General features: G+C 44.4%; 1 protein-coding gene across 16 annotated transcripts in view; it reads left to right on the top strand.

Annotated features, from left to right (window-relative positions):
* The window catches only part of KCNMA1 (potassium channel, calcium activated large conductance subfamily M alpha, member 1), a 770,521-nt gene that overhangs the window by 534,816 nt on the left and 209,374 nt on the right, over positions 1–26,331 (top strand). For all 16 annotated transcript variants that reach the window (XM_011974877.1, XM_011974876.1, XM_011974875.1 and 13 more), the window contains 4 exons: positions 1,292–1,462; positions 3,046–3,137; positions 21,467–21,577; positions 25,357–25,462. In XM_011974877.1, the coding sequence (XP_011830267.1) occupies positions 1,292–1,462; positions 3,046–3,137; positions 21,467–21,577; positions 25,357–25,462 (480 nt within the window). The remainder of the gene's footprint in view (positions 1–1,291; positions 1,463–3,045; positions 3,138–21,466; positions 21,578–25,356; positions 25,463–26,331) is intronic.

Raw genomic sequence — 26,331 nt, 5'->3', positions numbered from 1 at the left:
CCCACACGTGGGATTTACGTAATTATCACCCAAAGGAAGACAGGCCAGAGGGTGGGGCACAGGGGCTCACGTAGTCACCAGAAGGGCTAGGGGTCTCCTGCCTAGGCCTTAATACCGATGGGATTCTTGGCCAAAATCAACCTTAATCACCCTAATTCTTGCTGTGACCAAATACCAAGCATCCAAATCACAAATGTGGAGGAGATAGTAGTCTTTAATAAGATGATGACCCCACCTTACTATTGGTATTAGTGAAGTCCCTTCAGGTTCACCAGGAAACTTTTGTGAAAATGGCACATTGAGGACAAACTGATGTGTGAAAGAGGCCAGGCCCTGGAAACATTTTGCAGAGGCACTCGTCCACAGGCCCTGCGGGTGGATCACGGGCGTATTTGAGTAAAATTGGACCTGCAGCTCCCTCTCTCCTGAGAGTATCTAAAGTACCTTTCCTGCCCATCTCCTAGCCTTGTTGGCAGATCAAATATGATGGAAGGACAGGAAAGTGGGGAAACTGCAGTCCTGGGCCAAAGCTCTCCAAATCCAGCCACACCCATTTGTTGAAGTTTTGCCTCTGCAAAGTTGACCAGGACCTGTGTGGCCCACAGAACTGAACAAGTTTGCCAGCCCTTGGTCTAACAGGCTGTGCCAGTGCAAGCTGTTCTCATGAGCTCACTTTCCAAGCCCCTGGGAAGATTCTGGCAGCCTCAAGGCTAAGACCACCATTGGCAATTTGCAAAGGAGGGAGAGCAGGGCCAGATCCCAGTGATGCTGTTTGAATCAGAACAAGCAGGGCCCATATATACTCTTTGGATAAACTGATGGAAGGAGGCAGCCCCCTGTGGAAGCGTTTATAATTTCTGCGGGAGAGGCAGAGCCAGGCCATCTGGGCCTTAGAAACCCATTGAGGAAGGTCAGGGAAGGGCTCTCTGGCTCTTTCCTTGAAGAGAGTGCTCTAAAACCTGGCCAGAGGCAATGCCCTGAATTTTAGCTGGCTTCCGACATTTTACCAGAAGAAGAAAAAAGGCCTAGAGATATTTTCCTTCTAGCTTTCCCTCTCTGTCCCAATCAGCCAGGAAGACATTTGCTGCAGCTGCTTCTCCACTTTCTCTGTGTCCTGCTCAGGAGCTCTGCATCCTGACTCACAGAACTCAGCCCAGGAACCACACAACTCCTGTGGAGAGTGGTGTGCATTAGCAAGTGGCCTTCGGGAATGCTGAGCTTCCGGGTTTATTGTATGTATACACTTCAATAGCATGTTTTACTTTTTTCTCCCCTGTCCCGTTTGCTTTAGGTGGAGAATTCAGGGGACCCATGGGAAAATTTCCAAAACAACCAGGCTCTCACCTACTGGGAATGTGTCTATTTACTCATGGTCACAATGTCCACCGTTGGTTATGGGGATGTTTATGCAAAAACCACGCTTGGGCGCCTCTTCATGGTCTTCTTCATCCTCGGGGGACTGGTAAAAAAAATCTTTATTACGATTTGATTTTGATGGTTGTTAGTACTTTCCATGATACATTTCCTTAAAGCTTTGTATTGTAGACTGTGTTCTGCACTAGAAGCAAGCCTTAATGTTAGAATCAGGCTAAGTAAATCCAAACAGGATGGTGACTTTTCTGCATAATTCTTGGTGTATTACACTTGTCCCATAGATCCAGGCACATTGCCCTTGTGAGGGACAGCCATTTAGCCAGGAGCACACCTAATTGTCTTAAGAAAGTGATGCTGTTAAGAAGGGAGAGTGTCTACCCCTTAGCAATGTAATTCAGTATCTGGTATGCTACAACGACAATGGCTGTCACCTGCCTCTGGTAGAAGCTATGGATACTTTGTAGAGACAGTTTGCGGTTTCAAGAGCTCCCCATTCCCCTTTATGTTCCTCCCCAAACTTCCAACAAACACTGTGGCTGGGGCCTGCCCTAAAGAGAAGGGTCCCTACATCAAAGGACAGACAGCACCTTAGTCTTGTCCAGGCAGACATCCCCATGTGGGCAGAGTGCAGTTTTGCAAACAGCTCACTCCATTCTGCAGCAGACACATGGGATATTTTTGCTCCTTTCTTCTAGGAAAGTTTCCCTGTTTGGTTTTTAAAGGTCTGTGCAGCTCTTTAGGTTGCACTAAACCATCCCTTATAATGTAAATCAAGGGGATTTCTGGCCACACATTGGCAGTTGCTGCATTTTGTCTTTCAAAGTAGCTCACTTTAAGTTTAGATTTTTTGCCATTTATGAAGCGAGTGATTAAAATCCTAATCCACACACAGCTTTCATGTACATACACTGCACACACATTTATATATAGTGATGCATACACATCTCTCTGTTTTGTATGCATAGGGCATATACATTTTAAAAATGTATATAAATGTGCACGTGCGTGTGTACATTCACGCAAGCATTTCTGCAGCATCCGTGAGGTGCCCATAGATAACAAGACCCATCCAGCCAGCCACAGGCCAGATGTTTGTTGGACAAAACATGGCAGATTTGTGTTTCTCCTTGCTATCTTCTCCTCCCAGGTGATTTCCTAAATTTCCCTTTTGTACTTTTTAGTGGTTTTTTTTTTTAATAGAAAAATTTAGTTTTTAATCTGTTGGTGTTTATTTTCTTTTGTCACTCTTAAAAACGTTGATTCTCCTCTGAATTTAATGACAAAGATCTTCTCTTGCGAAACTGTGTGTGCACGCACACGTGTGCCTGTGTGTGTTTAATTTCACTAGCATGCCCCCCTTTTGCCTATTTTTCTTCAACAAGAACTAGATATCACCTTATTTATTCCTGTCTCCTTTGTATTTTTCTCGACTGTGATTTTTTTTTGTTCTTTAGTTGTCAAGGTTAGCTAATGTTTGTTTGTCTTGTGTATTTCCAGGAGCTTGCTCTTTTCATGCTTTTAGTTTTTTATGACCCAACGTATCAATATATACCTTTGCAGGCCTAATCCTTTTGTGTTTTCAGATCTTAATGCCCCCCACCCCGTCTGAACAGGTCCCCCCTTTTCTTTGGCCTGTCTTTTTAGTCTCTCTTCTGTCTCCTGTCTTCTCAGGCCATGTTTGCCAGCTACGTCCCTGAAATCATAGAGTTAATAGGAAACCGCAAGAAATACGGGGGCTCCTATAGTGCGGTTAGTGGAAGAAAGTAAGTATGCCAAGAGGTTTTGCTGCCTCCGCTGCGGTAGAATCCTCTCTGCATGCCATTTTTTTTTTTGGCTCTTGTTTCTTTGTTTCATGCATGTAGGCAATGTTTGCCCGCTACGTGCCCGAAATTGCTGCTCTCATCCTGAATCGGAATAAATTCGGCGGGACTTTTAACAAACATGGAGGCAGAAAGTAAGTCAGTTGCATCAGAAAAGACGTGGTTGAGTGACTTTCAGGAGTCCCTGTGGAGGTGCCGGCTGAATTCTGCCCCTCCCCCACCCCACCGGGTGCTTCTATGAGGGAAGGCCCAGCTTCTGCATGGGGTGTGATGTCAGAGGTGACCCGAGGACGTTGCCACACTTGGACCAGCTCCCATTCACAAATTCCAAGAGATGTAATGAATTTGTCCTGAAAGGCGTCCATTTATAACTGGGCCCATATTTTCTCTTCTGACCCCTAACAAGTAGACAAAACTCATTCATTCTTCACATCATCTGGCTATGTGATAAAATTCTGGTCCCTCAAACTCGTATGATGCCCTCCTATGGTGGTTTGTATGTAGCAAGAATGCAGGATAAGACTCTGGCAAGGAACTCCTTGGGTGGCAGATCCAGGTCATCTGGCCTACTGCAAAGGCACTGTGGCCACTGGGAACCCAGTTCTCCTCTTCATCCAGGAGGCACCAATCTTATCCTTGGAGGGACTCATTACTCAGCTGAAATTCCTTCTGGGCAAGAAATAGTATATTTCTGGTAGTTTAGGGTACTACATGCTATTCCTGATGAATCTTTTGCTTGGCTTCCCAAACATGAGTGTTTTCTTCCCGGGAACTATTTCAATGTGTGCTTGGATCACCTTATCACTTTCAATATCAATGTGCAGGTTCAATATAGACCCCAAGGTTTTCTCCTAAGTAGGGGGCAGTACCTTACCACCTCAAGAGAGGAATGCCGTGGGGGAGAGGGGGCTGGCTGCAGGCACCCTTTATTTATTTTTTTAAAGCTTTTTCTGGGGCAGTGACCTTTGTTTTTGGTTTTGAGGTATAACTTACATAGAGTTAAATGTACACATCTTTAACATATAGAGTGAGGAACTTGTACCTATGTACACACCCAGTAACTACCATCCTGTCATCCGGATCAGGACACAGAAAACTTTTCATCACTCCCGCCTCTTCCCAGTCATGGAAGTTCCCATCATGGAACTGTTTTGTTTTGTTTTGTTTTGCTTTCCCTTCTCGTTCAGTTTCAAATGAACTCTTAAAGAGCTTCTTTGGTTTTTTTAAGAGGAAATAAAATCAGACCGGGAGCATTGTATTTCCCTCCACTGCTGCCTTCTCCTCGTTTTGACAGTCAGCCATGTCGGGCAGAGTGGAACCTCCCCTTTGGTCAGTGAGTCCAATGCTTCCTGAGCTCAGGTGTCCAGGCCTCTGCACAGGAAATGAGGAGGTGGACAAAAGGGCTCATTTTCTTGAACTACCCACAGGACACCAGTTTCTTTTCAAAGGCACAAAGGACAGTGGGCCAGAGGAGGCCAGTTGGCGTCTTTTCAGAGAGGCAGCACATCCCTCCATCTTCCCTCTAATGGAGCCCTCCCCTCACTATTATCTTAACAGCCCTGGATGAGGTTAGAACCAAGCTGTTCTGATTTCTGGGCCATTGGTTGGATCCAAAAGGCCAAATAAGTCCAGAGATTCCCATTGGTCATGTATCCCATGCCAAGAGGAAAACAGCATCTCGATTCATTTTGCCTTGAAGGTGTGGACAGGTCTCCATAAAGCAGAAGGCATTCTGAGGGCCTGGGGCTCTCTTTATGGCCTCCCTATCTCCCAATGTCACCACCAGCATTTCCCAATCACTGCCCCTGAAGAAGTCAATAAAATCAATTGCCCTGAAGGCTAGGTTGAAAATATTTCTTGACTCTCATTCCAGGTAATTTTTTTTTAATGAAATAATTTTCCTAGTCAAATGTGGGTGAGCTGGTGGGTGGGCTGGAGGTCGGTAGCTTTTGGTGCCGGCTGACCCAGATGGGGCCCTCCGCGCGGCACTCACTCACTGCCCCAGGTCCGATCTGGTCATGTTTCACCCTGGCAGTTACACTCAAACTTTCAGGTGCTGATGACTTCAGATCACAGACTTCCTGCCATTCTGTTCTGGCTCTGTAATCTTTTATCACCGCTTTTAGCCTGATTTTCTCTCTCTCTCTCTCTCTCTCTGTTTTTTTCTTCTCCCTTTATGAAATGCACTTTGCTTTTAATGTTCTTTTTGGGTCCCCACTGTTCCTGACCCTGCAGACACAGAGTCCGTCCTGTCATCAGCACCGGGCCTGTTCACTTTACTTTACGCATTGTTTCCTGGTTCAAAAGCTAATTACTAAGTAGTTTAAAGAAGCCCTTTGGTCACTTAGATCTTTCATCAGAAAATATAAGCTTGGGAAAGGCACGGTAATAAAGGGCCATTAGCACCCTTTGTTTGATGTTGTTTTTCCAGTCAGTAAAACAAGATTGATGAAATGTTATGTTTGGCCAAATTTTGAGTTTTCATTTGGAATTCAGTGTTGAGAGAATGAGCTGTCAGAATCAATAAGTTTTCTTTCGCTTGGGATATGGGCATGTGGTAGTAATTAGCAATATAAGGTCTTTAGTTGAGCAACCAAGCATGGATTCTGGCAGCAAACATAATGAGAAACTACAGTTGTTCTATTTCTAACGTCAGAAAGTTTCCAGATAAAATTAAATGCATTTGCAAAAGAAAAGCAGCTAAACTTTGTTGAAAGATAAAGTTCAGACTCTTAAAACAGTGTGCTGTGCTCTGAGTTTTTGTGTATGCATAAATCCATGTGCTCTGCCCCTGGACACACACGTATATGTTCTCTGCTCCCCAGGACCCAATCAAATGAATGCCCAGAAAGAAATTAGAATGTATACATAGTTAAGGGATTTGTTTACTTGTGCATATTTTATTCAGAAATGATTTCTCTAACAATATATTAACTTGTCAGAGAACTCAAGGTAACTCATGATCTAAAGCTACAGAGACACAAAACTTTGAAATTCAAAGATTATTTAAAGTAAAAAATTTAGGCAGAGAAGATCAGGGTTTTGTTTGTACAACACCCAAATTCAGGATATTTGAGAATATGAAGATTTCATTGGCATTTCATTTTCAGTTTTAATCAATGTGTTTGGCATAATATAAACACTTCAAGTAGCATTCTCAAAACCTCTTCACCATCAACACTATTTCAAGGGCCTAGAGTGCCTTACCCAACATTTTCATCACCTCCTGCAGGATAGCCAGTCCCTGCAGTAGGTATGGGTGCTCATGCACATGTGCGTGTGTGTTGGCTATTTCATATATGTTATGATGGATTGGGGCATCTAAGAATAGGGGTTTGGGTGTCCACAACCAACAGTTCAGTGAGTAGCTGAGGCAGGTAATCTCTCTGAGTTGGAGGGATTACTGGGCTCTTGGACTGATACCCTGAATCTTATTCAGAAGAGTAGGCCTCCTGCAGCCCAGGCTGTCTCCCAAGGCCATTGCCTCCTCCTTGTTCCCTTTGTGGAAGGTCGAAACTGCTTAGAGACAGGGAAGGCCGGAGGGGTGGTGAGGCTCCCATGGCCTTTGGGATCCCCAGCTCTCTCCTCCCTCTCATAGCCTCTTGCAGTTTCCCCCAGAGGTCTCCTCTCTGAGTGTGATTCATTCCACTCCTGGTTAGTTTATGAGAACTGACAAGATCATGGTCCAAGGTCACATGGCCAAGGGCCATGGAAAATAATCAGTCACAGAGAGGAATCCATCTGCTGTAACCCCGTTGTTAGAGGGAGTCCAGCCAGAGAGCCACCCAGACCTTGTGTTTCTCATGTTGGGACTTGAATGACTCAAGTTTGAGGCAATCCTAGGCCCAGGTGTTTGGGACAGAGAGAATGGGATGGGTTTGGATTATTCTACTGATTCCTGGTAGCCAAATGCTGAGAGGACACACAAGAGGGGAATGAGTCATGAAAGACTAGAAGTAGCCAAGGTGGGAGAGGAAAGTGAGTGTAATTATCTTGGAGGAAGGTCCCCAGGATGAAGCTACTGAGCCGCCATTCTGGTTTGGGGAATAGTTGTCACAGACTAACCCATCTCTTGCTCCAATTCAAAAAAGCTGTCTGTGAAACTTAAATGCTGTGGCTTCCCTTGGAACATTTCCCTATAAAGACAGGAGTGCTACACACTTCCTGAAATGAGAATGTGGATCAGTGCAGCCTAAAGCCCCAGGACTGCCTTCTCTGGCAATAGTAATACCTACAAATATTTGCATATATCAGAATCCTCACAGTGATCCTGTGAGAAAGGTATTACCATCATCTCCATTTGGAATGAGTGAAGAAACTGAGTAACAGGGAGGTTGAGTGACTTGCCTGACATCACCCAGCTAGTAAAGAGTAGGGCTGGGGTTTGAACCTGGACAGTCTGCTTCCCTGTGTCCTGCTGCCTCTCCATGTCGTCTCTTGAGATGCCATCCTGCTCTAAACTCAGTGATCTCCTATTGTTTGTATCTTCCTCCACCTTTCCCTGTAAGTGGAGCCAGAACACCGTGCCCATGATGGAGAGGAAGAGAAAGGCATGAGCTTCACTTTGGGGTTGTCTCCTTTCTCCTCCTGCCCACTCACTACCCCTAAGGGTCCTGGCCCCAGGATTGAGGGGAAAAAGATGGAGAGCGGACAAAACCATTTCTTCCTTTATTTTTCTCATTTGGTTAGACTAGAATTCTAATTCCTTCTTGAACACTTCTAGCAAGGACAGATAGATGAACCACATCCAAAGTGAGATTTGTGCCTTTTTTGTGGATTTCAACATTTTCTTCCCCTTTCTGGCTCCATCCTTTAAAGGTAGTTTCATGGAGAATTGTAGTGATCTGCTAAACTTGGACTTCCCCGCTGGGCAGATCTCACCTGCAGAGCCTTCTATACCTTTGCAGATGGAACCACCTGTTCCCTTTCACTCCTTAGCTAGTATGCCACACAGCACAGAGCAGTTCTCTGGTGTGGTTTCTTACTCATCAGTGAGAGGTGCAGTAGTGCATTCTGTGTGTTTCTTTCATAGCTTTGATTTGGAATATTCACCCTCAGGAGCCTGTATCCCACTGAAGGGAGTTAGGGCTGTCTGCGTTCAACCTCGGATGTGGTCTCCACATTGGAAAGAGTCTTACATTCAGAGAGATTGGGACAGTTTGTCATGCTTTTCTATTTAAATATGAAAATAGAGTACTTCATTATCTTCTTTATTGTAAATGCTCATATTTTAAAGAGGACTCCATACTTTAGAAGAAATGATTGAGTATTCAATAGTTGAGAACAAAATTTCAAGAACTAAAAACAGCCCAGCACAGTTAGTGACCTGCCTCACTGTCCATTCCTGTGGCCCGTCTCCATCGTTTCATTCACTCACTCGGCAGGCAGGCATTCTCTGTGTTATGCGTCAGGCATGATGCTGGGTTGTGTTGGGTGCTCAGGGTTCACTGGTGAACAGGCTACCCTCGGAACCTGTCCTCATAGAGTTTACAGTCTCAAGGAGGTTGCAAGCACTGAGCAAGGGTACAACTAAAGCAAATGCCAATTACACATTTTTAATATGTGCTGCAAAACCAAGAAAGACTAAGATTTGCAACTGAGAAAAACAGGGATTAGTTACACTGGATAAAGTAGTCCAAAGAAGCGACACCTCAGAGGAGGAGATGCTAACGTTTGTTCAATGAACTTGACCCAGCTTGCGTTACCCACTAAACTGGGGGAGCTGACGCTCTTGCTTTTAAAATCCAGGTTATGCAAGCCCCACTTGCAAACATAGGTCTTCATTTCTACCTCCAGTAGAGGAAGTCTTAAAAACTGATTGCTCGCTCAGACCCTAACCTGCCTGAGAGGTGCTTTCTTGACTTATCGGGAGAGGGCATCCTGCGTATCTTCCCTGCTTCCTGATTACTGGGTTCTTTTTAAGCTCCGTGTCTTTCCTTATATCAGAATTAGACTCTCCTTCTCACTCAGACCCTTTGTTCCTTCCTGAGACCACACACTATTCCCTCCTGCCTGGCTGTCTTGTATCAACATGGAATTCCATTCCATTTCGTCCATCACACTCAGGTCTTGTCCAGCAGGATTCTAGACTGATTTCTAAAGGATTTGGAATTTTAAATTGTCTACTGTGCCAGAGCATGGATTATTTCTTTACAAAGACTCATTAAATCTGCAGCCCCGTAGCCCAACCTAACTTAAAGGAATTAACGTGAGTCACACCTTCATGTCCATCCATTCCACTTGTGTTTACTGAGGGCTTGCTACACACCAGGCACTGGGGACAGATGCATTTCTACACATCCATAAAAATCTCCAAATATACCACAGTTGTTCTGAGCTACACGTCGTACTATTTGGCCACGTGAGTGGTTGGGGAGTCCAATCTCAGAGCTTATTGAAACCTCTTCTCTTGGTTCTGAGAGAGTCTTGCTACCACACCATTTCCCTCTCGACTCTTTCGGGGAAGGCATGGCTTCTAGCACTTGGGAAGCGGATTTGAGATGATTTCATGTGATACTGATTTGGCCCGATCCATAGGCCTTTCCTTTCCTGTTTACTTGTGTCTTGGGCAACAGTCATTCTCACTTTTCCTCACCTGCAAGGGGCCGACTGCTCTCATGAGGGGTGTTTCCTATAAAATGTCATTTATGATTTCTCTATTGCAGACATGGCTCTGGTCGAAATGTGATCGAAGCTTTGCATCCTACGCAGACTTAGATCCCTCATCAAGTAGCCATTCAGCCCTCATTGCATGAGCCGCATGACTACCCCAGCCTGAACCCCTCAGCAATGTCTTCGGATTCCTAGATTTTAAAAGCCATAAATTAGCAAATCATCAACATATCACCAGGAAGGATCATCTGGTAGCGATTCTAGTCAGAAGGAAACACAGGCCCCAATAACCGATCTTCACAAAGATATGAAGAACTGTAGACAGACAGATACAGTAAATAAGAAGACAAATAGATAATTCAAGTTGACAGAACATCTTGAACTGATTAGGCATTCTGCTCTGATTAGCATTAAACTTCTTGGGAACAGGGAAAACAAAAAATGAGCTTGCCCTAATACTTTGGAAAAATGACCTCTTGACTACTTCTGAAACGCAGTGCTGAGGGGTAGATACCCAAAGTGCTTGTCATTAGATGCCGTATCTTCTGATGTGTTGTGCTAGGTATCCCTTCCTGATGAGAGGGGTCTTGGTGGGCATGGGACGTGGGCACTTCTTTCTTGGCATCTGTTTTGGATTCCTCTAAGCTGTATCTTCAGTCCCTTTCAAACTTGAAGCTCTATTTAAAGAGACTTGGAAGCATATTAAATCAATTTCCTGATAATACTGATAGAATGAAGCTCCCCTCCTTTCCTGCTGTCACTCTTCCCTTCCACACACTTAGCAAAATGTTCCAGCTATTGTTCTGAAAACAAGAATAGAAATGTAGGTGGGAGATGAACTGTGTACCTTAAAAAAAAAAAAAAGTCATATTCAAGCCTAGATTTTCACACTCAAATATTCTTTCTTCCATTAAAAATAATTTGAATATGATTTCTCAAATTATAATTGCTGAAAATTCTGATCAATGGCTCCTTTGATTGGGTGAATCCTCGCCGGGTAGATTCAGAATCTCAGGAACAAGTGCAGCCATCCCAGACTAGGTTGCCCCGTGTTTTCTGTCTTCATGCCAAGTCATTCACTCTGCTGAACTTCTTTCCAGAGCTGTGCAAAATGGTTCCTGGTAGATTTGGGGTTCCTTCCATGCTGCGGTCATCATACTATGAAAATAAACCAGGGGGCCGGGCGCGGTGGCTCAAGTCTGTAATCCCAGCATTTTGGGAGGCCAAGACGGGCGGATCACGAGGTCAAGAGATCGAGACCATCCTGGCTAACACGGTCAAACCCCGTCTCTACTAAAAAATACAAAAACTAGCCGGGCGAGGTGGCGGGTGCCTGTAGTCCCAGCTACTCGGGAGGCTAAGGCAGGAGAATGACGTAAACCCGGGAGGTGGAGCTTGCAGTGAGCTGAGATCCGGCCACTGCAGTCCAGCCTGGGCGACAGAGCGAGACTCCATCTCAAAAAAAAAAAAAAAAAAAAGAAAATAAACCAGGAAACTTCCTAACTGGCCAAGTCCAGTGTCTCTTTTTATTAAAACATTATGGAGGCTGATACAGTGTGAAAGTTGTGGAAATCTGATTCTGTTGTCCCAAGGGTTCCAGTCTCCATAGCCAGTACTGGTGTTGCATCACAATGGCCTGCTCTCACCCACAGAACCACAGGGACTGCTCCGAATGTGGGTACTAGTTGCTGTAAAAGTAATCTCTATCTCCCCTCCTTGTACATTTCTAGTAAGAGGACATGGGAGTAGTTCAGAGATAGATATGTGCCCATCTCAGTGAGAGCTTATATGACCTTAGCCATTGACTCCAAAGGCAAATGTCAGCTAGTGTATAGAACAGCCTTAGGAAAACTCCCATTCTAACATATTGGATCAACAAACAATAATTTGAATCCCCACCACGTGCCAAGCTCTGTGCTGGGTACCGTAAGTAAAATGTAATTCTTGCTCTCCTGGAGCTTATCTGAGATTCTGACCAATCAGTACCATCCAAGGAAGCAGTGGCAGTGAAACAGAAGCTTGAGTATGCAGGAGCATCTTCCCAGTGAAATACTCTTTTTTCAGGAATTTTATTCATTGAAATCATGGAAGTGTAAAATAATCATGAAAACAAGAGACATTAGAGGGAAGCCTCCCAAAAGCGTTTGATAATTCACATTGTTGAACATACCCACTGGAACAGGGGAGGGCATAGGTAACAGCAGAGTGCCTTGTTCACCTAAAAGCTTACAGACCCAGTAAAAGAGGAGTGCAGAAAGATTTGGGAGGGTTGGGAATCCGCTGATGTGATCCCGAGGTCCACTCCTTTCCAGACTCCACAAAAGTCCTGCTGTGGCCTGTCATGCCTTGTATCATGCCTTCTTTTTTCTTTTCTTTTTTTTTTTTTTTTTTTTTGAGATGGAGTTTTGCTCCTCTTGCCCAGGCTGGAGTGCAGTGGTGCAATCTTGGCTCACCACAACCTCCACCTCCCGGATTCAAGTGATTCTCCTGCCTCAGCCTCCTGAGTAGCTGGGATTACACGCCACCATGCCTGGCTAATTTTGTATTTTTTAGTAGAGACGGGGTTTCTCCATGTTGGTCAGGCTGGTCTTGAACTCCCGACCTCAGGTGATTCACCCACCTTCTAACCTGTAGCTCCTTCCAGTCCCTGTGTGATTAACAGATGCTGGAGGTCTGCTGGGGCCTATGCAAGTATGTTGGGTCTACAGAGTGAATGGCTACCAGCTTATGCTGGCTGTGGCAACACCCTTGGTGTGGCTAGAGAACAAGGCAAAGATATGTCAAGTTTATTGTCATTATGGGAGGGTCAGTCCCAACAGCATGTGCTCAAGGACCATGATACATGATTCACCAGGGGAGTTAGGGAGGCAGGTGGGTCTCTCTTTGCAAATCAAAACCCTCTCTGGGCCAAATTCAGAGCCATTTCTTTGCTTGGACTCATTCTCCCTCTATTCCACCTTCATCCCTGAAGAGTTAGGCTGACCTTTGCCTGCCTTAGTCTTCTCCCAGTCTCTGCTTGTATAGAAGCAGCATTATCAAGTGAAGACAGGCAAATCTGCTTTGATTTGAAAAAAAGAAAGTGCCATTCAGCTCCCTGGTTTCTCTGTAAGAGCAGAGAACCATCTAGCATTGGGAGAGTCAGGTCAAGGGAAGACCTGACTTATTTTAAAATGGCCAAAGGCCACCAAGTCCAAAGTAATGGAATGAATAAGATGCAGAGGGGTGGGAGTGTTGGGGAGGGAGACATAGGAAGAACCTGTGCAGTTTGTGAGGGTTCAGCAACTGTGGAATTGCTTACTGAATATATCTGCAGAATTCTCCTTCCAGGGAGGAAGGAAGGAAAGAAAGGAAAGAAGAGAAAGAAACCTAAATGGTGGTGATAATCCTTGCATACTAGGTAATAATGAGAATTAGGTGAGAAACCATAGTGAAGGTAAACAAGTCTACCAGTTAGGATTCTCTGGTTGCAGGCAACAGAAACTTATTTTTTTTGCTGACTTGATTTTTTTTGGCAGAAAACTTTTTTTTTTTTTTTTTTTTAAAAGGTTAGTGTACCTTAGAGATTCCAATGAAAAACTGTAGAGCAAGATCCCAGAAAGGACGGAAAAGAGCCAGAGGCGTAGCTCTGACATTGAGGAAGCAGAAACTCAGGAGTAGTCATTATAGAGTTTTGTCATCAGGTTGAATCAACTACCACTGTGATTAGTGTCAGTTCATCCACGATTTAAAAGTACTGATTGGCCTCACTTGGGCAGGAAACCGTGACTAAAGGTCCCAAGACTGTATGTAATTGGGAGACTGTGTTTAATTTGGGGAGGAGCAATTCCCCAAATTAAAATGAGGTGCTGTCCACAGAAGGGAGGGTGTATGCAGGACAGGCAAAATCCACCAATGTCCCCCACACTGAGTTTCTCAGAATTTAAAGACTTGGACTGAGGCTCCATGTAGGCTACAAGCTACAAAATATGTGTGATCATTTCTCACCCACAGTCTAATTATGGAGGTCTAACTGTGATTTGGGATGGTGGAGGTGTAGACACGGATTCCTCTAGGGTAGCTGAGGTTCTGACTGTCTGCGTGCAATAAGATGCAAAGTTCTGGCCCAGGTAGGACATCCTGGTATTCCCCACTGGGGCTGCCAGTTGTCTGTCCTCTGACCTTGGGGCTCTGCTTTAGAGGTGCCTTTGCTGCACTGTTGGGATCTATTTGCTCAGACTTCTGCTCCATTTAGGCAAACAGCAACACAGCCTGCCACATCCAGAAGAGCTCCATTGACAGCTGGAGAAGATGATTACTTTATTCACTTCCTCACCAGGAGGGATAATGCATTTCCTTCCTTTGTGATTAGCAAAGTACTAGATGTGTCCGTGGGTAGGAAATTATCTTATTGCTGAACCTCCTTTTTTTAAAAAAATTATTTTAACATGAAATAGTGATAGTCAGGGTTTGGCATTGTGGGACTCATACACACTCTCATTTGCTTTGTTTTTATTTTTCTCTTTATGTATACAGTTCCCTTACAAACTTGAAATATGCTGGTAGATTCAGGGTGGTGGAATAGCCTGTGGTCTAACAGGCTTGCCGTGAACTACCTGTTAATTTTCTTCCCACTTACCATGGGATAGAGTCTCCAAGATGCATACTTTGTCAACCAATCCATCGGTTAACAAATAATTCTTGAAAGCCCAGCAAGTTTCAGGGGTTCCAAGCCAGGTCCTGGGGTAGGATGGAGGGATGAAGCAGCACAGCCTGGAGTTAGGCTTCATTTGCCCATGATGTCTCCCCTATCTTTACTGAAGTCAGTCCCTTTGAGACATTGAGTAAAGGAGGAAGTGGGAAGGTGGGAGTTGGATTAGTCTTATTTTTTGGCAGGGGGTATTGAGCCTCAAGGGAAAAGCTGGGAAACAGTAGCCCTGAAGGACATGCCCCAAATCAGGGAAACAAGCATTAAGACGAAGTAGCCAAGAAAAGCACTACCAAGTGAGAAGGAAAGGAAAGCCCAGCTTGCAGGAGTGTCACAGAGAGGTGGTGATGTAGACACAGAGGGTTCAAGGTCAACTGAGGGTCAACAAAGTGAGCACAATGTATTCAGGGCAAATGTGAAGCTTTGGTGCTGACCACCGTATAGTTTGGGTCACTGGGTCTCTAACCCCCCACACCCTGCTTCCTGTATGATACGGTGCTGCTGGTTCCCTTGAGAAGTACTTCTTAAAATTCATTCCCATCATGTCAGGGGCTACCAATGGTAAGATGCATTTTGGGAGAAGCAGGACGAGGAAAGCATGATTAGAAGGCTCAGCAGAAAGACAGAGAGAGTCTAGCATATGTATTTGATATAAATATTATAGTTTTACAGAGACATCTAGATCAATATGTGCCACATTTCATCTACCTCTTTGACAAAGTGAGCACAATGTATTCAGGGAAAGCTGTATAGGATTTTCAATTTACTCTGTCTGATTTATTGTGACAGGATAGCTCTGGGTTTTTTAAGTTCTTTATACTTGTTCCAGTAAAAATGGATATAGTATCTTTAAAAATAAACAGCCCAGAGCTGTGCATTTTACATTGTCTTCCTAGAGCGAGGCTCCGCTAAAGAAAGACCTAAGGCCTCTCCACCCTTGCAGAACCTGATTGCAGCAGGATATGCTGCTGTCCCTTCTCTTTGGCTTTTTTGAGGGAGTGTGGGAATGGTTGGGGGCAGTGGGGAGAATAAATAGGGAAATCAATTAGGAAGCGATTGCAGATGTCTAGACAAGGTATGATGATGGTGCGAACTAAGGTCGGACAGAGAACTGGAGCCCGGTGCGAGGATTCATCAGTGTCTGGTGGGTGCAGCCCAGTCAGCCTGGGCCTCTTCATTTTACTGAGTGGCCCCAGGTCACTGAGGACTCACCCCCCCAATCTCCCAATTCCCAGCTGAGGGTGTCCTCCCTGGCACCAGCTGCTTTCTTTAATCAGAAGGCGTGAAACTGAGGGAGGTGTTGTGCTCTGGATCTGGCACTCATCTTACAACCTGTTTCCACATCAAAGAGAAGAAAGATGCTAGATTGAACAATTGCCAAGGGCTATTCATTCAGATGCTGAGATAAACATAAGAACATGGGAGGGGGCCCATTGGTGACTATCCCATGGTCACAGTTTCCCTTTTCAAAGGCTACTGGCTGTAAGAACCAGTATCTGAGGCTTGTGAAAAGCATGTAGATATTCTTTGTCATAGACCTAAAAGTCATCTTTAGTGGCTCTCTGGATGCCTCATTCAGTGTCCTCCTGTCCTCTTCTGCCTTCTGCCTTACGTCACTCCTCCTAGGTTGTCCTGTATATCTGTGAAATTGAGCTCTGAAACTGAAGTTCTGGCTCAACTTGGGCATGCAGGCTTTCCTGGCCCATCACCAAGAAAAGAGTAGAGGGATTGAGGAGAATGTGTGAGATTTCATTCTGGAGGCGGCAATGTTTAAATGGCAGGAGAAGCACACCCGTGTATATTTAGTGAAGATATGCGCATGAAATAAGCAACTGGTAAATTTATGGTGACCCTCAATAGTGTTCATAATCATCAAACAGTCTTCTCATGAAGTCATCCTTACCCCTCCAATGCCGTGACCCACCAGCACTGCCCTTTTCAGTTAACCCCACCCATATTTATGGAACCCTGACCCAGCACCAGGCACTACTTGCTCACACTGGATGAGTAATTCCTCTCCAGAAAGTGCCGTTGGATACTATTTTGCCATCGAAGATGCTTCCTTGTGCGTCTGCCGTGGATCTTTTATTCTAAGCCATGACCTGTTAGCTTATGTTTAGTTTATGTTACCTTTGTCCAATAAGTATTTGTTTGCAGATCTAGACCTAGCATTTAAAACCAAAATCTCATCAGATCAAAAATGGTTATTGATTGAGGTCTATTGGTCATCTTCACAAACTGAGCAGTCAGGCCCTGTAGAAACTGGTCAGGACAATTGCTGGTGGTCTTAAAAAGTTCAGATCCACATCCACAGATGGGGAGAGATTTAGCTACTCTCATAACTGAACTTTCCTAGATATTCCCCATTGTAAATGGACCATTAAGATTCTTGTTATCTTCTAGATTCCGGGCAGGTAAGGAAGTCCTGAGCTGTACATGACATGTCTAAAATAGACATTTGAGGTAGGGCGCGGTGGCTCGTGCCTGTAATCTCAGCACTTTGGGGGCCGAGGTGAGCAGATCACTTGAGGTTGGGAGTTTATGACCAGCCTGGGCAACAGAGCAAGACCCTATCTTTACAAAAACCAACAGAAAATTAGCTAGCTGTGGTGGCATGCCTATAATGCCAGCTATTCAGGAAGTTAAGACAGGAGAATCACTTGACCCTGGGAGTTCAAGACAGATTGGAACAATATGGGTTCTCCAAGGTTACCATGATAATGTACCTATGATTGAGCCATTGTACTTCAGCCTGGGCAACAGGACAATACCCTGTCTCTAAAAAATAAATAAAATAAAATATAAAATAGAATGGACATTTGCATTACTTTGCAGCCCCTTGGCTTGCTCCAATCATATGGCTTCAGTTAAGTTTGGCTTAGAGTTCCTGACCAGTGGGACTTGTGATTTCTGCCTGTAATCAGACTTTCCTAAGACTATCATGATACCGCCTATCCAGTCAGACTCTAGTGATCTTGCAAAACTGTGATGGTTTATCCACTCCAGTCCCCAGACTAAACCTCTCCCTTGGCCAGTGGAGGATCCCTCCAACATCCACTCCACCACATATCCAGGAGGACCTCTGTGGGTCCATCTCTGCTTGCCCTGAAGGAGCAGAAGCTGAGATATACAAGCCTCTGCCCTTTCCACCACCACCTTCGTCTTAGTGGGAACTGAAGTGGGAGACCAAGATTGCATCCCAGGCAAGTCACTTTTACTTGCTGTGGGATGCCAGGCATATGACTTAAGGAAAGAGTTTCAGAGAGATTATCTGAAGAGACTCAGGTAGTGAGAACAAGGGGTTGTTGAAGGATTAGGTGGGATTACATAGGCCACAGAATACTTTATATTGGTTACACCCTAATTTACAGATATCATATGGCACTTACCCTTTTATAGTGCTTACCATGGGTCAGATTACTTGGCCCTTCCATGTATCATCTCCTTAGATATCAGGATAACTTCATGAATCGGGCACTAGCTCTGGCCCCTCAAAGGCTCTGGATTTTTAATTGTAAATGCAAAATTGCTACATTTTCCACGACTATTTAGTTATTTAGTGTCTGAGCTGAGTTAACACAGGGCTATCAGAGTATGAATCTCACATGGTAGATATGTAGATGTTATGGAACCCAACAGAGATAACTTTGGATGGGGGTCTTTTTGGGCATTCTTCAAATCATGCCCTGTGAACAACCATTACTCTGCCTCCAATGAGGTCACACCCTGCTCTCTATCTTAGCATCTTTTTGATGATATCTCTAATAATTGAGGATGCAATAAATTCTAGTTCTCTTCTTCCTGCAATAATATCCTTCCCCAAACTATGGCCCTAGAATCTTCAAAATTCTCGAAAATATTTCTGGTAAATAAATGTTTCCCATTCACCATCCATCCCTCATGCTCTTGCAGGGCCCTCCCCAGACACAGGCTGGCAGAAGCAAATCTCCTAATACTGACTGCTGAGTTAGAGGCAGCTTCTCCTCATCTATCAATTCTAACTGCATTCAAACATTTTCAATATGTGGGCTCCTTGATAACCTTCACTGTATGGAAAACAAAATGGAGGGAAATGATTATTGGCACAAAACGGGGAGACCATAAATCTTCAAATCAGATATAGGACAGATTGGAACAATATGGGTTCTCCAAGGTTGCCATGATAATGTACCTAATAACTCTCCTTGGGCAAAAAGGCAATCTGCTTTCAATCAATCTCGCTTTTTTCTGAGCAAAAATACCAATTACGTTGAAGGAAGATTTTTTTCTTCCTTTTTTGATAAAGACAGCTCTCCACCCCAGAAATCACGCTGTGGCTAAAAGATATATATTTTCAATTGTCTACAATGGTATTGGATAGCTAGCACCAAATGAAAAAAGTCAATCCTTTTTTTCTCCTCGCTCTTGCCAACATTTGTCTACTTCTTAAGAGAAGTGAAAGTTAATTAAAGGCTTAAGGGATAATATTGATTGCATTGGAATATATTTTATATGTACCCAGCACATTTTCAAGGAAGAGAACCCTGACTTTTTCTAAGGCTGAATAAATCAGCCAGCTGAGCTTTTGATTCAAGGGTGAGAGCGGGGAACTCATCTTTTCCCCTTGCGCTTCTCACACATCTTTCCTAGGGATGAATGATTTCAGGAGAGGAGGAGGGATGCTGGCTGATGTTCATTCAGTTCTTTGCATCCTGGGTAGGAAGAATGAATGTTCAGGCATTTACCCAGACCTATCATTGATTTGAGTCTAGCTTTGAGTAATAACCAGGCTTATGCTGGTACAGAACTTCGAACTTTACAATGCCTGGCACAGGAGGCTGGCTAGGTGGTATTAACCTCTCAGTTTCCTCCTGCATTGAATGGGAATAAGTACCTTGCCCACACTCTTGGTCGCAGAGCAGGAAATCACATCTGGCTTACTTTCACATCCAAGTGATGAGAACAACCTCAACCACCTATCTGTCCTGTGGAGATACCCACGCATTGGATTCACATTGGCTTTGCTCCTAATCTTGGAAGTCTATGCACAGAAGACGTTAGAATGGCAAAGTAGCCCTATTGTCAGTTGCAAGGAAGTTAGGTCAGTAGGGGAATTCTGTTTCTCATTCACTTCAAACATATTTGGCAAATTCAGAGTCTGAAATCTTATTCCGAACATGCAAATTTGTTTGAAGTATTTTGTCCATGTAAATGTACATGTGCCACAAGAAACATTTAAGAATATATGATAAAATGCATATCATCCAAGTGTTCAATCTATATTGTGTATTCTGATATACTGTGTGTTACACTATGTTAACCTCATACTACTCACCATATACTAATGAGGGGGTTAGTCATATGGGCTTTGGGCATAACATTTGGATGGGTGGCTAAGGGACCTTCATCAACCTAGCAGGAGAGCAAAGTGATCATGTTAAGATGTCTCTTCTGAAGTAGCTCATTGACACTCTTCCCTCCTCTTGGTGGCTGCTGCGTGCCTGATTGCTAAGCACACCACCGTAACAATAACAGTCTATAATGGTGATATTATTAACTGCATCGTGCATATTATTGATTTACTCTTTGTTCTGCATCATTATCCTTTCACCAATGAGTTTACTGCATTATTCTCACATACTTAGTCAAGCACCAAATTACAACGAAAGGGCAGGCTCTTATAATGGCATCTAATGGAACATTGCATAAGCCATCATCACTGCCTCCTATTATGAGCCACCTCCAGCCAATGAGTTTTCTGCCTTATTGGAATGTGCACAGAGCAATTATGAAGTGCAAGGGACATGGCCATTCTAAATTTTACCCAGGAAATTACCATGCTGCATGTTCACCACCTGCCCAAGTCTCAGTGTGCAGCTAGAGATTCAGCTTCTGTCACTATCAGCCTGGGGGATACAGGGACAGGAGTCAAGCCTCTTGCTACACACAGTCTCTTCACTAGAAGCCAGTGGTTTTTATCTCCACAGTCAGTCCCCGGGTTTTCGTCTTGCGGCTGCTCCTGCATCAAATGCTTACTCCTGACTGGGCATTATGTGGCACATATAAGTGGCCAACAAAGTCACATTGGTCCAGGAGCCCAGAGCGGTTGGAGGGACTGTCAGTCTCAACAATTGTGGAAGAGGGTCTCATGTCTTCCTTGTGAGCCACTACTTCCGGAAACGGAAGTCCAAACCACCCTCAAACAAGGCGAGCAATTCCAGCCTCATCCCTTCCCGGCATCTCCCCATCTTGAGGTAAATTCCTTTGGCTCTCCTGGAAATCCCAGGCACCCTAAGGAAGCAGCCCTCTGGGGACTCACAGCCAGCCGGCATGATCTTCCGTTCTATAGGCATCCCAGCCCCATTTAGCCCTGAGTAATGCTCACTTACTGTAAAGTGTTACATGCCCCCATTGTCGGAGGAATTATAGTGGAAAAATGCAAAATTTCCTTTTTACTGCTTATGGCCAGCAGAGCCTATAACGTGTCAGGCCGCACATTAGCCACCCTGATAAAAGTCTGCTTTCTTACACACAAAATCATCGTTTCAGCAAGATTTGTTATCTCATTACCTGATAAGCTCTATGTCATAAACCAAGACTCATACAGTAAATCTCCCCGGAGGACGCTTTGTGGGCAGAAAGGGAGAGATATGAATCTGCAAGGGACTTGATAATGCAGCATTTAAGCGCAAGCATAATGTCACTTATTGTTAAATGCATAAAACCACTTGGCCAAGCGGTTGGGCTTTTAATAGGATTTTGTGCAGCATCAGGTGAGGAGCCATATGCCTTTTCTGTCTAGGAGTCTCTGAGCACCTGCTAGCACCGCTGCTTTGCCTCACTGCCCTCCGGGGATGGGAGCTGGGCTTTTATGGAGACGGAGGGAGGAGATGAATGTTTCCCCTGCAGCTGCCTCGCTTCTGCTGTCTTGCCAGGGGGTGGGATGTGGGGTCCTGTCGTGGCGCCTGGCCTGATCTAACTGGCCTCTCCTGTTCAGGCACATTGTGGTCTGCGGACACATCACTCTGGAGAGTGTTTCCAACTTCCTGAAGGACTTTCTGCATAAGGACCGGGATGACGTCAATGTGGAGATCGTTTTTCTTCACAAGTAAGAGCCTCCTATTGCTGTCAGACCCTCTGCCCAACCACACATCCTGCAAGGGACTCCCTGAATGTCTATAAGAGTGAAAGTCTTGGGGAGATAGCACTGGGGATGGGACCAGAGTTGGATAAGCCATGATCCCTGCTGGCCTCATTGGAGAAGATATTGCAGAACCAATGGAAAGGGAAGCAACACACTGGTTCAATGATGAGAGCAGAGCCTGCCTCTGTGGGGGCACTTCTGGGACCACATCCGAGTTTATCTCTGGAAGAAATAATAGGGGAGCTCATTGTGGATCCAAGTCATCCTCATTGTCCCCTTAATCTGGCGTGTCCACAGTATCTGCAGTGGGATGATTAGCTGTATGGTGTGGATACGTTAGGAGTGCAGAAGTGAGTTGGTGACCAAGTAAGACACCAACTTAAGAGGAAGCAGGACAGAAGGTAATAGGAATAACAACTGCCGCTCCTAGGAACCCCCAGCGTGGGACCCTAGCCAGTCACTGTACATACAGGCTCCCATTTACTCCACAGAGTAAAAATACGTACTCTGGACTCAGATTCCCTGATCTGAATCCTGACTCAGCCAACTACTGGCTGAGCAAGTTACTTAACCTCCCTGTGCCTCAGCTTCCTCATCCATAAATCATGGAGATGATAGTAGTTCCTACCTAGTTGGGCTGTGATGAGAATGAAATGAATTAATCCATATGAAATGTGCAGAGCAGAGTCAGGCATGCAGTAAGTCTTCAATAAGTGTTAGCTATCAGCCTGAAAAATAACATATATTTGGTTGTATAATCCACTTAGGAGGTAGGTCTTATCTTGTGTGTTTTACAGGGGAGGAAACCAAGGTAGGTCCCTTCTACCCAATGTTGAGGTTTTCAGCTTTGCCTAATCCTCTTTTTAGGTAAAAGGTAGTCTGCCCCAGGAATGGAGAGAATTAGGGGGCTCCACTATGGTGACATATGTGGTACTGTAGTTGTCTTATGGAGATGGGGCTATCATGGGGCCAGTCCTGGTACCACATTGCAAAAGTTCAGGACAAAGCTAACATGTTTGTGTTGGCTCGACATGCTGGCTACCCAGCACTCGGTCCTACTCTGAGGTTCCACTGAGGTCGGCTTCCCTACAAACTCCCTGCTTTGTGGATCGCCATCCTCTGGCATTTGCTCACAGAATACTAGACTTCTGACTTGTCATCATGTTGGGGCACTAGCATTTTTCTTTTCTGCACTGATTTTTCCAAACTTTGAAAAAACAGACCAGGGTATGTTAGCACAGGAGCAGGTACCCACAGGTTCCGTTCAGTGCTTAACCACTGCTGTGTGGCCCATCCTCTGCTGAGCGTTTTTGGAAAGTTCACTAGAGGTGTAGGGTGTAGGTTGTGCCCCTATATGGGTTAGGCATTTCAAGATGAACACACATGCAACCATTAGAGACAACATCGACCCTGTGTTATCCAAGGGATGCTGAAGTCATTTTGATCAGGTGGCAGAAGTGACTGGGGACATCTCTTTCAAGGAGCATCAGTCTATGGTATTATCCGGACAGGCTTCTGAATAAGGTATGACTTGTCATAGGTCTGAAAGACTGGTCAGATTCGCATAGGCAGCCACTTTCTCTCATCCACTGCTTTAGTTTGAATAAACAAGCTGGTAAGGTGTGGTTGCTCATGCTTATAATCCCAGTACTTTGGGAGGACAAGGTGGGCGGATCACTTGAGCTCAGGAGTTTGAGACCAGCTTGGGCAACACAGTGAGACCCCATCTGTACAAAAAATAGAAAGACTAGCCAGGCATAGTGGTACATGGCACGTGCCTGTAGCCCTTGCTACTCTGAAGGCTGAGGTGGGAGGATGGCTTGAGCCTGAGAGGCAGAGGTTGCCGTGAGTCAAGATTGCACCACTGCACCCCAGTCCCTGTCTCAAAAAAAGAAAAGCTGGCTGCTAATGCTTCCATTGCAAGATTCACCTTTGTATTCCTAACGTCTATCAATGTCTAGTAGATAGCCCAGTTAATTAACCTCTTGAAGCTCTGGGTTAATAACATACCTTCCTATAGGATTGTTTTGAGATTTAAATGAATACTCATCAAGGCCAGGCATGGTGGCTCTGCCTGTAATCCCAGCACTTTGGGAGGCCTAGGTGGGTGGATCACTTGAGGCCAGGAGTTCAAGACTAGCCTGGTCAAGGTGGCACAGCCCTGTCTCTACTAAAAATACAAAAATTAGCCAGGCATGGTGGCACATGCCTATAATCCCAGCTACTCTGGAGGATGAGGCACAAAAATTGCTTGAATCTGGGAAGTTGCAGTGAGCCAGGATCCTGCCACTGCACTCTAGTCTGTGTGACAGAGATAGACTCTAAGTAAAATAAAATAAAATAAATAAATAGTATTTATTTTACTTATTTATTTATAATACTGTTTTACTATTATTTATTTAAAATGTTGTCTGCCATATAGTAAATGTTAGAAAACATTAACTATTATTATTATTATCATTATGGACTTCACAAATGTTAGGCAAGTGTTGTCTTAGCACAGTCCCTGGCATATAGTAGGTTCTAACTAAATATCATCTCCCAGTACCTCGCACAGTACCTTATGGACAGTCTTTTTCATCTCTGCAGAATTAACAAATGAATAAATAGGTCACTTGTTTAATCCTCGTCCTCCAAAGAGGAAGGTATCAGTACAGCCCAGCACCAAGAAGTGTGATGAGTCGCATACATGTGTGTGAATCAAGAACAATAATGAGAGTAAATTAAGTCTGTCTGTGGCTGCTCAGAGTGACATTTTTTGATCCAGACCTTGGGGGATGAGAAGTCCATGAGACACAGAAGCAGAGATAAGGTTCATGATGGAGGGAACAGCAGGATGACTCTCCCAGGGGAACCTTCGGCTAATCCTTGATTGTATTAGTCAGGGCTCTCCAATGAAACAGAGTCAATAGGAAACATATATATCAATATATCTAATACAGATATACATAGTTATCTATATATTGATGCATCTATCTATCTATCTATCCATCTATCTATCTATCTCTAGAGAGATTTATTAGGAAGAATTGGCTTATTTGATTACAGAGGCTGGGAAGTCCCACTGTCTGCCACCAGCAAGCTGGAGACCCAGGAAAGCTGGTGGTGTAATTCAGTTTGAGTCTGAAAGCCAGAGAGTCAAAGAGACAATGTCAACCCCAGTCCAAGGATAGGAGAATGGCAAGAGATGCCCAGTTCAAGCTGTCAGGCAAGAAGCAAAAGGGACAAACACCTCTGTCCTCTGCTTTATTGTTCTCTTCAGACCCTCAAAGGACTGGATGATGCCCACTCCCACAAAGGAGGGCAATCTACTGAATTCACTGATTCAAATGCCATTCTCATCCAGAGACTCTCCCAGACACACCCAGAAATCACACTGGATCTGGGCACCCTGTGGCACAGTCCACATAGAATGAGCCATCCCACTAGTGGCGCGGCCCAGCTTCCCTATTTATAAGATAGAAATTCCATTCATACCAAAGATAAGACATTTGCCCTGAGGTCTTGGCCTTCCTAAAGCCCATGAACCTCTTCCTTTTACCGTGGTACTGGTTTGGTTTTCAGTTGGGCTGGGGTTTTACTTCTCTTAAGTGTGAGTCTTTAATTTATGGCAAGCAAAAGGGCGACTGTAGGTCACAGCCTCTCCCCTGGGGTCCCTGTGGAAATTAGAGAGGAAGGAGCCCATGGAGGCTGAAACCCCCAAGTCCATTAAATTAATAGTGATTTCTTCTCTCCCTGTGTAGCATCTCCCCCAACCTGGAGCTCGAAGCTCTGTTCAAACGACATTTTACTCAGGTGGAATTTTATCAGGGTTCAGTCCTCAATCCACATGATCTTGCAAGAGTCAAGGTAAGGAGGAATAGGTGACTTCTGCTTTTATTCCATTTGGTGGAGGGCTGGGGGAATTCCTGACTCTGTGGTGAGGGGACACACCTCCTACGTTGGCCATGAGTCATCTCCTAAACACCTAATGAGATCAATCACATACCAGCAACCTTGACATCACCCTTCCACTGGTCCCAGGACCTCCTTCTGGTGGCATATGCAAGACTACCTATAACCATCCCACACTTGGACTGGTCATAACATGAAACTTACTTTGCTGGTTTCCTCAAAATCAGCTACTCATCAAGGAAGTAGACCAGTTGTATGGACCCAGTAGTCTTTATTCAACATAATAATCGAGTAATTCCCATATTGAACACTTAAGTTGGACTCAAATATAGCTCTGACATCTCTTATTTACATCTGAAAGAAACATTAGGGTAAAATATAAAATAAAATTTTACTAAGCTATAAAACATTTCAACTTTCTTTTTTCCCTATCTAAGACTCAGAGTGTAAAACTAAACATACAGTTATCTGATATCATTGATAATGGGCGAATCTTTTTTTCTGGAACCTGGTAAGTTAGAACCTTCTCATAAAGCACACCTGAGGCTTAGAAGGGAAAGGTACGAGGCAAAATGGCATCTGCTACTTTACCTATGTAATATAGATTTTATAAGTATGTTCAATATTTGCATGCCGGGGGTGTACATTAATATAATGAATTCACTGAAGTCTAAATGCTAACCGTGGTCACCGCATAATTCTGTAAATAATATAATTGGCCAAGATGAATAATCCAAAAGGATTTGGATAAATTCTTTCTTTGCATTATTAGAGAAATCAGAGACGATTTGTTACATACCACAGAGGATATTATGGCCTCCCTC

The sequence above is a fragment of the Mandrillus leucophaeus genome, unplaced genomic scaffold (assembly GCF_000951045.1).
Source record: "Mandrillus leucophaeus isolate KB7577 unplaced genomic scaffold, Mleu.le_1.0 Scaffold15, whole genome shotgun sequence".
Classification (NCBI taxonomy): domain Eukaryota; kingdom Metazoa; phylum Chordata; class Mammalia; order Primates; family Cercopithecidae; genus Mandrillus; species Mandrillus leucophaeus.
This window is presented reverse-complemented; position numbering and strand designations above follow the sequence as displayed.